The sequence below is a fragment of the Teleopsis dalmanni genome, chromosome 1 (assembly GCF_002237135.1).
Source record: "Teleopsis dalmanni isolate 2A chromosome 1, ASM223713v2, whole genome shotgun sequence".
Lineage (NCBI taxonomy): Eukaryota > Metazoa > Arthropoda > Insecta > Diptera > Diopsidae > Teleopsis > Teleopsis dalmanni.
The window spans coordinates 44,605,406-44,616,642 of NC_051846.1; the positions used below are offsets into that span (position 1 = coordinate 44,605,406).

The 11,237-nt window shown below is 28.7% G+C and overlaps 3 protein-coding genes across 3 annotated transcripts; 2 read left to right on the plus strand and 1 right to left on the minus strand.

Moving 5' to 3' along the window:
- Positions 1 to 19: 19 nt before the first annotated feature.
- LOC119680448 (integumentary mucin C.1-like) lies at positions 20 to 1,093 on the plus strand (the record flags this gene model as incomplete). The annotated part of the gene is made up of 1 exon (XM_038093266.1): positions 20 to 1,093. A coding segment is annotated over one exon (618 nt), but the record flags the coding sequence as incomplete, so codon positions are not given.
- A 3,612-nt stretch (positions 1,094 to 4,705) lies between these two features.
- On the minus strand, positions 4,706 to 5,722 carry LOC119672272. The gene has a single exon (XM_038083284.1). It carries the CDS (start codon positions 5,666 to 5,668, stop codon positions 4,742 to 4,744), a length of 927 nt encoding a protein of 308 aa, XP_037939212.1. The 5' UTR covers positions 5,669 to 5,722; the 3' UTR covers positions 4,706 to 4,741.
- Positions 5,723 to 8,516: 2,794 nt separating this feature from the next.
- Positions 8,517 to 9,482, plus strand: LOC119672273 (probable RNA methyltransferase CG11342). The gene is made up of 2 exons (XM_038083285.1): positions 8,517 to 9,010; positions 9,076 to 9,482. Exons 1-2 carry the CDS (start codon positions 8,617 to 8,619, stop codon positions 9,384 to 9,386), a joined length of 705 nt encoding a protein of 234 aa, XP_037939213.1. The 5' UTR covers positions 8,517 to 8,616; the 3' UTR covers positions 9,387 to 9,482.
- Positions 9,483 to 11,237: the final 1,755 nt, after the last annotated feature.

Here is an 11,237-nt window from a genome sequence, read left to right on the forward strand (position 1 = left end):
ATTATTCACATATAATTAAAACTACTTTTTATTTCTAAACACAGATGCAGCTGTGGCAAATACCAATGGTTCTAGTGTTCCAGTAGTTCCGACAAAAGATGAGGCTCCACCAGCAATTGTTAAACCGGATTCTGATACAAATGCAGTTCCACCAGTTACAACAGCACCACCTACAGCTTCAAACACTGTTACAACAAAATTACCAGATCCAACTACTACAGTTAAGCCTGAAGCTGATACTTCACCTACTACTACCACAACCGACAAACCTACAATTACCCCTTCTACAGTAAAACCCGACAATACTACTGTTAAACCTGATAATACAACTACGATTCCCACTACTACAATAAAACCTGATACTACTACAACTACAACTACTACGGTTAAACCAACTCCAATTCCAACTACTACAACAGTTAAACCTGATCCTACCACTTCTACTGTGAAACCCAACTCAACTACTACAATAAAGCCTGATACAACAACAACAGCACCAGAGCCACCACCATGTCATCGTTTTGACAGCTCTTCATTTATCGGGGGTATCGTTTTGACTTTAGGTCTATTGGCCATTGGTTTAGTTGCCTACAAATTTTATAAGGCACACAACGAACGTAATTACCACACCCTTTGAGCCGCCAATGCTTTTACTTCGGCATTCAATGCAGCAGCTAGTGAAACGTCGGGGGTGAATGATAATGGTGCCGAGTGCATACGTTTTATGCAACCGTCATTTCCATTGCGTTCACCTCCACCTCAACCACCGCCGACACAGTCATCACCAACAGCAAGACAACGGCTGCTGCATACGTAATCCAAAATATAAATGAATGCAAGCAAGTAAATTAAAAAAGTAAAAATTTAAAAAAAAAATATATAAAAATAGAAAAACTTTATTAGTTGGAAATAACCTGTAAAATCAATAATTTAATATTCTTTTTTTTATTATGCATACGTTCTCAAAAGCTCTGGAAATTATTTTAAGAAAAATAAGAAACCATAATCAATACAAATTTATAAAATACGAATACAAATTAAATTAAAGCATATTAGAATTGCTTAAAAACTAATAAAATTGAATAATTCTTAGATTTAATCAAAAAAAAAAAATTAATTTGTTATAATAAATACATATATATATTTTCTTAAATGCGATAGTAATAAATGTAAGCTTCAACGGTTTTTTCTTGGCCTTTAAGCAAATCAGTACCAATATTGGAGACTTAGATGATTTTGAAAAAGGTTTTATACAAATGAAATTTCAAATAATTGGAATAAATCGTCGACTATACTAATACATTGCTTACAATTTTTGAATATATATATTAATATATGTAATAATGCTTTGGAACATAATTACTAACCTAAGGAATTTGAGACTGTATATAAAGAAAACATATTTTGAATAAAGGCTTGCGGGCAAAAGGGAAAAATAATAACAACACAACATTTATAAAAAAAAAACTCAAACTTAAAAAAAAAATTATATACAAATACTTTTAAAACTTCAAACATTTCTTATATAAGTGATTTTTTATTCTTGAATATACCAATTTTATTTTTAACGTTATCGAAAAGCTTACTCTTAAATTTTATTTTTATGATTCATAATAACAAATAAATATATTTGTAAAATTTGTTGAAAAGTAAGGAATGTAAAAGTTATCTTAAAATGATTTTTTCCTCTTTTATAACAACAGCTCGATAACGTAAGTTTGCTTATATTTAATCTTTTTTTTTTTTATTATTAATATATTTTTATTTTCATGAAATATGCATATATTTAAGTAGTTAGTCCGATTAAAAATATCGTACTAAAAGTTTATTTGTTGTACAGAGTTTAGAAATAAAATTTATATATATATCTATATATATATATATATATGCACCTATTCTATATGAGTTTTTACGTCAACTGAACACTAAGAATATATATAAACATATAATAAAGTATTCGAATTATAATCTCAATATTATCTACTAAATTTGCTTATATGTATATCGATAATGCTATCTACTTATAAACAAAAAAAAATGTAATTTAAAGTAAATTAGTATTATATAAGAATACATATATACCCTTTTTTATTTTAATATACCTTATTGTTTCCAAATAAAATCTTAATAAAACAATTCTATCATGTTAAATTATTTCAATATATAGTTAAAGAATGGAACTAAGTAAGATTGAAAAATTTTGACTTAATTTTAAGTTATTTTAAATTAGTTTAATTGATTTTTACAATCTATTTTTACATTGTAACCTTGTCAAAAGCACGAAATGTCTTGAACAGCTCAATAAATGGGTTGGGATATGGAGTGTAAATTGAAGAAATCGGATAAAAAAGTGCATAAAATAGAGGTGTTTGAAAATAGTATCCGACAATGAGAATATAAATTCTGTCCATGAACCATATATAGTAGTTCTATAACATTACTATTTCAAAATTAATAGGATCGTAGTTCAGTAGAGCAGAATAGCGATATATATAGTAGAACAGTTAATCGTATTGACAACGTAACGTAGTCTAAATATCCAGCTGCGAGACCAAGGTTTATAATGGCGACAATTATTTATTATATAGCTTAATTCCGACATAAACATAACAGTTAGGATTTCTTTTATTAAAACCTTATATAGGATTGTCGAATAGAAATTTGATAAGAAGACTAAAAAGACTTTAATCTAATACATACATAAAAATATTATTGTATGCAAGTTTTTGATTTATTTTTAAATATACTATATTTTGTTGTTGTTGTAACCCGCCGGCATCTGAAAGCAGATAACATGTAAGGTTTACAATACGAATACGTGGGTTAGGAGCCACTGATATTGCCTCCATTGCAATAGGGGTCGATATGGTTATGATAAGCAGTAAGGCATCAAGGAATAAATCTTGAAGGGAGGACTTTGCTAGACATGTCGTTATTGGGATGTCCATCTATGTGTCATGTATTGCTTAGACAGCAGTTGATTGTGCTTACAAGCTGCCGGTTGCAATCTGCAGTGCTGTGTTTAGCCATATTTGGATGTTAGTCAATTGCGTCTCGCAGAGTTGTGGGGTTCGTACTCGAGCAACATAGGCCGCAATAGCAGGAACTATTGCTTTGTATGTACCGGGTAGGTTTCTTTGTCTTTATCCTCTGATTTTGATGTCATCATACTCAACGCCAAACATTACAGAACGTTGCGTCGAAACCCACAATTTATATTGTGGAATTAATTTTACAATATATGCGCAGTTTGCTGCCCACGATAGTCACATCAATCCACCACAGATGAAGTTAACGAAAATTATTAATATCTTAAATAACTTTGTAAAAAGATATATTACCTTTACTTAGATATAGTCTGGAAATGTCTAAAATACAAAATTCCTAAAGATTATGACAGTATTTTTTATAAATTGAGAGTTTCCACTGGAAGTGCAATGATATACTTAGTTTTTCTTTCTTATGGCATACCGATAAGTAACGACATTAAGTACCTGTTAACATTAACGAAAACGGCACGCAGGTACTATAGGACATACACATATTCTGTTTCATAGTAATAACTTTAATTCATATCTCTAAAGTACATGTGCTATTGTTCCTGTCTAGTGATTTTCAACAGTTCTCGTGGAAGCTTCAATTATATTATATCTAACCAAGACTTTGAATATTGATCTAAACTCAAGGTATAGCCAAAACGCGTTAGGAGGAAAGATAAGATTATTGCTATCCAGAAAATTTTAATTTATCTGAATTTAGATCAATTTCTTATAAAATCATATTTATATTATTTAACATTTAGGTAGCTAGAATTTCGTTAAACGTTCTTTCACCCATGACAATACAGCTTTCACCCATGACAATATCAAATTATTGCTTTTGTTTGGTAACTATTGTAGTTATTTTTGAACTAAACCAAAAGAATACCAGAGAACTCTACTGGTATCTGAAACACGTCACACTTTTACCTATCTATAAAGCTTCAATAACTTTTCGGATTATCTCATAAAACTCTTTTGTAGAAAACTCAAATTAATTGTAGATTTACTAACGGCTATTGTACTATACTACCATGAAGTTAAATTTACTGTTTAATAACTCATATATCAGAAGCTTTTTCATCTAACCTCCTTAACAGTGTTAGTCTAATTTTATTTAGTTAATTCTTTATATAGTATATAGTATATAGTATATAGTATATACATGTATTATGTTATATCTGTATACAATTAGATTTTTTGGAATCTCTGTTTTAACCTAAACTGATACAGTAAAAAGGGAGTGAATGGATAAGGTATACCAAATAACATAAAGAAATAAAGTGCTATCTTTTATTCGATTCTGAAACGTTAAGTCAGGATGTATACATATCCTTACTGCAGCCTATTAACTTAGGTGTAGTAGAGTAGCCAAGATTGTGAAGAGTGGAAAATCACTAGAAAATATTTTTGGCAGTGTTATTATTTGTAGATTATATTATCAAGAAGGTATCTATCCAATAATTCCCCTCTACTGGATACGCCTTCTCCTAGGTGTTATGAATGTGAATTCCATTAGGAGTTGTTTGGCAGTAAGCATGCCAGAAAAAGTTCAACTACTTTATAAGTACTTAAGAATTAATAAAAAAAAAACATAAAAACATAAGGACACCCCGCTTAATATATCTGAAAACTACTCAATTGAAAATTATAAAAAAGACACAATAACGCATTATTTTTAATATATATTTTCTATACATAATTTAACAGCTTAAGGGCAATTTTGGTATCATTTTTTTCGCATTTTTATTCTTCTTGTTGACGGGTTTTTTCTTGATTTGATTATGAAAGCGTAAATTAAGCTTATTACCAGATAATGTTAATTTTTTCTTTATTGCTGCACTGGCCTCTTGCGTTGAAGTTAAAGTTACTGTTGCTATACTAGTATCAATCATTTTATCTCGACTTGGTTTGACTTGTATATCAACAGCATTCGGAAACAGTTTTCTTACTTCGATTAGAGATGAACTCTTTGGCAGATTTGTTATGATAATAGATGATGTGTAAATTTTGTTTTTAGGCTGTTTGTTTGCACGTTTTAAGCGTATTTTAGCTCTCTTACTTTCAATTGATTTAATTTTACGGTCAACCATATTCTTTACAAAGTTGTCATCTTCAGTACGTGGCAATTTTGCTACAATTCCTTTAAATTTTGCGTCTTTTTTAATTGCAGAATTTATATTCTTAAGTGCCTTGTCACGATCATCTTTAGATTCAAAATCTACTAAACAAAAACGTGCATATTTTTGACGCGGTCTGTGTACATTTATAACTAATGGCGATAACATACGACCTTTTTCTTGCAATTCTTTTTCGTCCAATGGTAGTTTTTGTGGAAAAAGTATAAAAAGCTGTTTACCTTGGCGTTCACTATATTTATCCAAAATTTTTGTGGCAGCTAGTTCTTCCTTTGTTTGTTTTGCTTTACTATTCGAGTTTTTATCACTCAAACTTTCATCAAATTCTGGTTCATCTAATTCTGTATCTTCATCTGAACTTGAGGTATCGCTTTCATCCAAATTTCGTTGCATAGCCTCGTCTCCAGAAATAATTTCTTCACCTTCATCATCTTCTTCGTCCATTTCAATTTCCGCATCTTGTATGGAATCATTTTCTGAATCACTTGACATATTTATTAAATATTTTATTTTATTAAATTAACTATTGTTAAATAATAAGGTTTGCGTATATTTATAAACAAATATTATTGTGCACAGGTATGCACGTGTTTGTTTGCAGCGAAACTAGTTATGACATTTTCACAACACAAATACAATTTGTTATCGATAACATATAACTTAGAGGTAAATCCATTACGATACATTCATACGCATACCCAGCGGCACCATTATGCCAGCGCTGAAAAAGTAAGCGAGGAGGTAATAGCTCTTCGTTTTTATTTTTCTTTGTTTTCGACATTTGTGTTCGACATAGGCAATTTCGGGGTTGAAATTATAAAAGAATGAAGAAGAAAAGCATATGAGAGTATTAAGAATTTCTTGTTTTGCCTACATTGTATACATTTAGTCTGCTTTTGATTTTAGTGAAGTGCGTGCAGTGAACAATTTTTAATTTTTAAAATCAAATAAAAAACAAAAATATAAATAAAATATAATTTGTAATTTAACATAAACTCACTGTAAGTATATGCAAAATTAAGTAAATATATTTAAAATGATAATTATAATTTTTGTTTTGTATTATATAGATGCATACTGTAAGACATTATAAATGTTTGGTGAAAAAGAAAAAGGAGGAATTTTCATCGTTTAAAAAAGAAGGTATAAATGAAACAGGGAATTTTAATCGTGCATTTATTAAAATATTTTATTTTTTTATAGAAAATGATTTTCAAAATTTTGGTACGAAAACAATACCTTCCTGCAGTACAGCTGAACATATTAATGGTGATATTAATAAGTTAATATTTAAATAAATTAATATGAAAATATGTTAACAATTTAATATATAAATGAGGTAATATTTAAATTAATTAACATGTAAATAATTATATATAAATAATTTAAACTGTAAATAAGTTAATATGATATATATATATATTATATATTTTTATGTAAATATTAATATTTTGATTTTATAAAACATAAATATAAAATATAATTCATCCAAAAAAAATTTTAGTATTTTATTTAAAAATCAATAGCATAGGTAAAATTGAAAATTTAAGCGAACATATCAGCGCTGATATGTTGCATTACAAATTCGAAAAGGTAAGCTAACATGTCAGCGCTGATATGTTGCATTACAAATACGAAAAGGTAATCGAACGATTCAGCGCTTGCCCGCAATGACATGCACGTGTTAAAGTAATTAGGAGTTTCCTTTGTATAATCAGCGCTAGGCATTACCATTCAGCGCTGAGGGAATCGATTCCCTCAAGTCCCGCTGGGTATTATCAGTTATCCTATATAAGTTAACAATTGTCCTTTATACAATTGTCATTTTATTCAATTTTTTTGTCTACTATGAAGACTTTACACAAAAATTAAATACAAATTGAGTTTAGCTCACTATGAAGCGCTTTAATAAACTGCTTTTTGAGTACAGCACATACTTCAGCATAAGAATGCAAAAAAAGATATATGATCTTATGAGGACGTAGGTCGTGTGCGAGTTAGGCTAAGTTGCGTTCTAAATGAGGGAAATTCTAAGTTGTGTCGATAATGTATTGATGTGTCGATACGTGTTGATAAATGGCAAAATGTGTGCAGTGCAAAAAATCACAAAAAATCTCCCATTTGGTTTAGCATCAACTTAGCCTAACTCGCACACGACCGTAGTGTCTAGAAATCGATTACATATTATATTTTATTATTAATATTTTACAATTAATATATTAAAATAAGCATAATAATATTTATTAAAAAAATTAACTATTTGCTGACTACTGGCAAATCTAAAGCTCTTAAATGTTTGCGTTGTTAACTTATATAGGCCGTGTGCTAGTTCGAGCAAATTGATGGTAAATTGAAAGAAATAGTAAATTATGTCGGTATGGCAGAGAAGTTGGTATTTCGAGTAGGGTAAATTAGGGACGTGTGCGAGTTAGGCTGAGTTGTTGCTAAACCAAATGGGAAATTTTTTGGGATTTTTGCACTGCACACATTTAGCCATTTATCAACACGTATCAACACATCACAACATTATCGGCACAACTTAGAGTTTCCCTCATTTAGAACGCAACTTAGCCTAACTCGCACATGCCCTTAGAACGCAACTAAGGACGTGTGCGAGTTAGGCTAAGTTGCGTTCTAAATGAGGGAAATTCTAAGATGAGCCGATAATGTAGTGATGTGTCGGTACATGTTGATAAATGGCTAAATGTGTGCAGTGCAAAAAATCCCAAAAAATCTCCCATTTGGTTTAGCATCAACTTAGCCTAACTCGCACACGACCTTAGTTTAACGAGTATCTATTGATTATAAAAAAATTGAAATCAGGAAAGGATGGACAAATTGGACTGCAACCTAAAATATACTGCCTATTTTTAAAAATAAACAACTACCAACATTACTAATGAACTAAAAATTAATCCAATATGCAAATTAAGTTTGCCCTATCATATTGATTCCAAATTATTATCTTTAGTATTTTCTATTAATTAATATATTCATTCTAGTTATAGTTATTACATTTATTTAATGAACAGTTATATATAAGCACTAAGCAATCTGTGAATAGAACATATTAAATTAATAGATGCTTGCAGACTAAACTCGGTGTTCAGTAAACGTTCAACAAAATTAGTACACAAAGACAAATTATGTATACCGCAAGGATTATACAAAACAAATCATAAGTAAAAGTAACGTATGAGTACGACATAAGTACCCCCAATAATTTTTTACATGAAATTCAAACGTATGAATGTAATATAAAAAATTTACTTTTTTAAAATAAAAATACCTTTTCATTTGTTTATATTTGAACGATTAATTTCCAATATCACTTATAAAGCTGAATTTTCCAAAAACACTCTTGCTTCGAAATGTTGTTTTGATAAAACAAACTTGAAATGCCAAAAATGTTACTGATCTATGCACGAAGATGAATCAAAATGATAACCAATGGAGAAGGTGGCGCTGTACGACATGGAAATTTCACAAATTATTACGAATTCAATTCAGCAGAGGAACGTTTAAAGTTGCTACCAAACAATGTTTGGACGAATTGCACTGAAAAACACGAGAATTCACCTTATTTGGTACTCGATGTTGGTTGTAATTCAGGTGTGCTGACGCAGCTTTTGTGGCAATATCTTTCTAATTGCACAGGACGAAATGTGTACATACTAGGTATTGATATGGATAGTACACTTATCGAACGGGCAGTGACGCAAAATAAGCATCCACAATATGTCAGGTATTCAACATTGGATGTAATGGAAGAATCAGCAGAACACAACATTAATGAGTATTTACAGTCACACAAGCGAAAGAAATTTGATGCAAGTAACATAATTATAAAACTTTTATTTAAACATATTTTTTCTATAGAAATGTTATTCTCTTTAAAGTTTGTTGTTTTGCTGTAACAATGTGGATACATATAAATCATCATGATATTGGGTTGAAAAATTTTCTGCAAAATTTATCCAAACTGACTGAATTGTTTGTTGTAGAACCTCAACCTTGGAAGTGTTACCAAACAGCGGAAAGGCGTTTGAAAAAAATTAAAAACCAAACATTTCCATTATTTTTGGAATTAAAGTGGCGAACGCATATAGAGCAAGAAATTGAAAATTTTATTGTTGCTAATTTAGGCAGACAAAAAGTGTACGAATCTAGTTTAACCAAATGGAGAAGAAAAATTTGCTTTTATAGATAATAGGCATATTTAAATCGAAAATTTATAAAAATCTCCAGATAAATTTAGTTATCAGTATTAGCTAAGTTTATAACATTGATATGATGTAAATCACAAAATTGCATACTTTTGATTAAATAAAATTTGAAGTTTTTGAATGAAAGATGTATTTTATGTCCATTATAAAAACATTTAAGATAAGATACTAATAAAAATTTGTATTCTTCTTTAAAACTCGTATGATTTCAACGCTTTCAACGTTCCTACAAGTAATTTAATTGAACTCTAGTCATTTTCGAGTAATTATTGATTATGTTTGCCTCTTAGTATAAGGCTTATTATATATAACAATATATATATATGTATATGCTGTGTAACAATATTTTATTTGCGAAGATAGTTTACACGTTTATGTGTATATTTATGTTAAGATATCTGTTTGAATTCAAATTTGTTTTTGTGCTAGGCGAATTATTCACTTAATTATTTTAGTTTGGAATTTAATGCATGCTTAGCTGATTCTTATAAATTTTAATGTTTTAAATTTTATGCTAATTTTTATGTCATTCATTAAGCTTTTTAGTTTAAAATGACTTTGTCTGAGTCCTATTTATCAGCTGGAACTGATACTTATTACTTCATCCTAATGGATATGCTTAAAACTCAAACAGTATAAAACAGTGTTACTGTTTTACAATCGGTTTAGTTTTTAGGTATATTATTATTACTAATAAACTAATCTATTTTAAATGTTTATTAAACGGAAAATCAACGATCTTTCCGTAACCAAAAGAAATACTATGTTATATACTATATACATATTTAAAGGGTATTTAATGCATCATATAATGTATGTACATGGATATAATCATAAACTGTGATTATATCGTTAATCTTATAAAAAAAATTATTTGATTTGATACAGGCTTAAATTAAATAAATTCAAATAAAACTTATTAAATTTTCTTTTCAAACACTTATACCATATAATATCGATTTAATATTTGTTTACACTTTGCATTTAGCAGACCTCAATTAACGATAATTGCACAATTAAATTTAATTGTTAGCAGCAGCAAAAATGCATGTACGTTATATAGTGTCTGACGTTTTTTTCACTATATCATAATTTTTAAACAAATTTAATATAGTATAATACTAACTTACAAATTATATAAAGTACTATATAGTCATAATATGAATTTCTTGTAGTATTTTTTATGTGATATTCATTATTGTCTCACACGTCAAAATATTGTTATTACAAATATAATATAGATAATAAGTTCAGGTAAATGATAACATACAATTACAATTGTAATTGGTAATTACAATTGAGATAAAATTTCACATATTAAAAGCACTCATATGTTCTGACGCCCAATTGTTTTCATCTGCAGTGTGACCAAGTTCGGTATACATATCGCAATATATTGAATATATAACCTCAGACAAATAACATTATTCTTCTGTGATATAACATACCAAAAACAAATTTATATACAAGATACCGATCAGAAAAGATTTTTTCTGATACAGACACAACTCTACAATACATATGTATATATATAATGTGCATTATTAGATTGGTGTTAAATTCAGATATTTAAAATTTTTCATAATGTTACAGATATTACAATTTTATATTAATCAACTAATAACATTAAAGAAAGTGATTTATTTTTTCGCCAAAAATTGAATTTTTGGCTAATTACAGAGCTGTTTCAAGTACCTATATTGCCAAATACCCATCATCAATGCTCTTGGAATTATATAAGAAATAATTCAATAATTGCATTGATTATGGGTATCGTAAATAATTTTTAAATAATTATTCGTAAATAATTTTTTGAGACTGCAAGAATCAAGGAT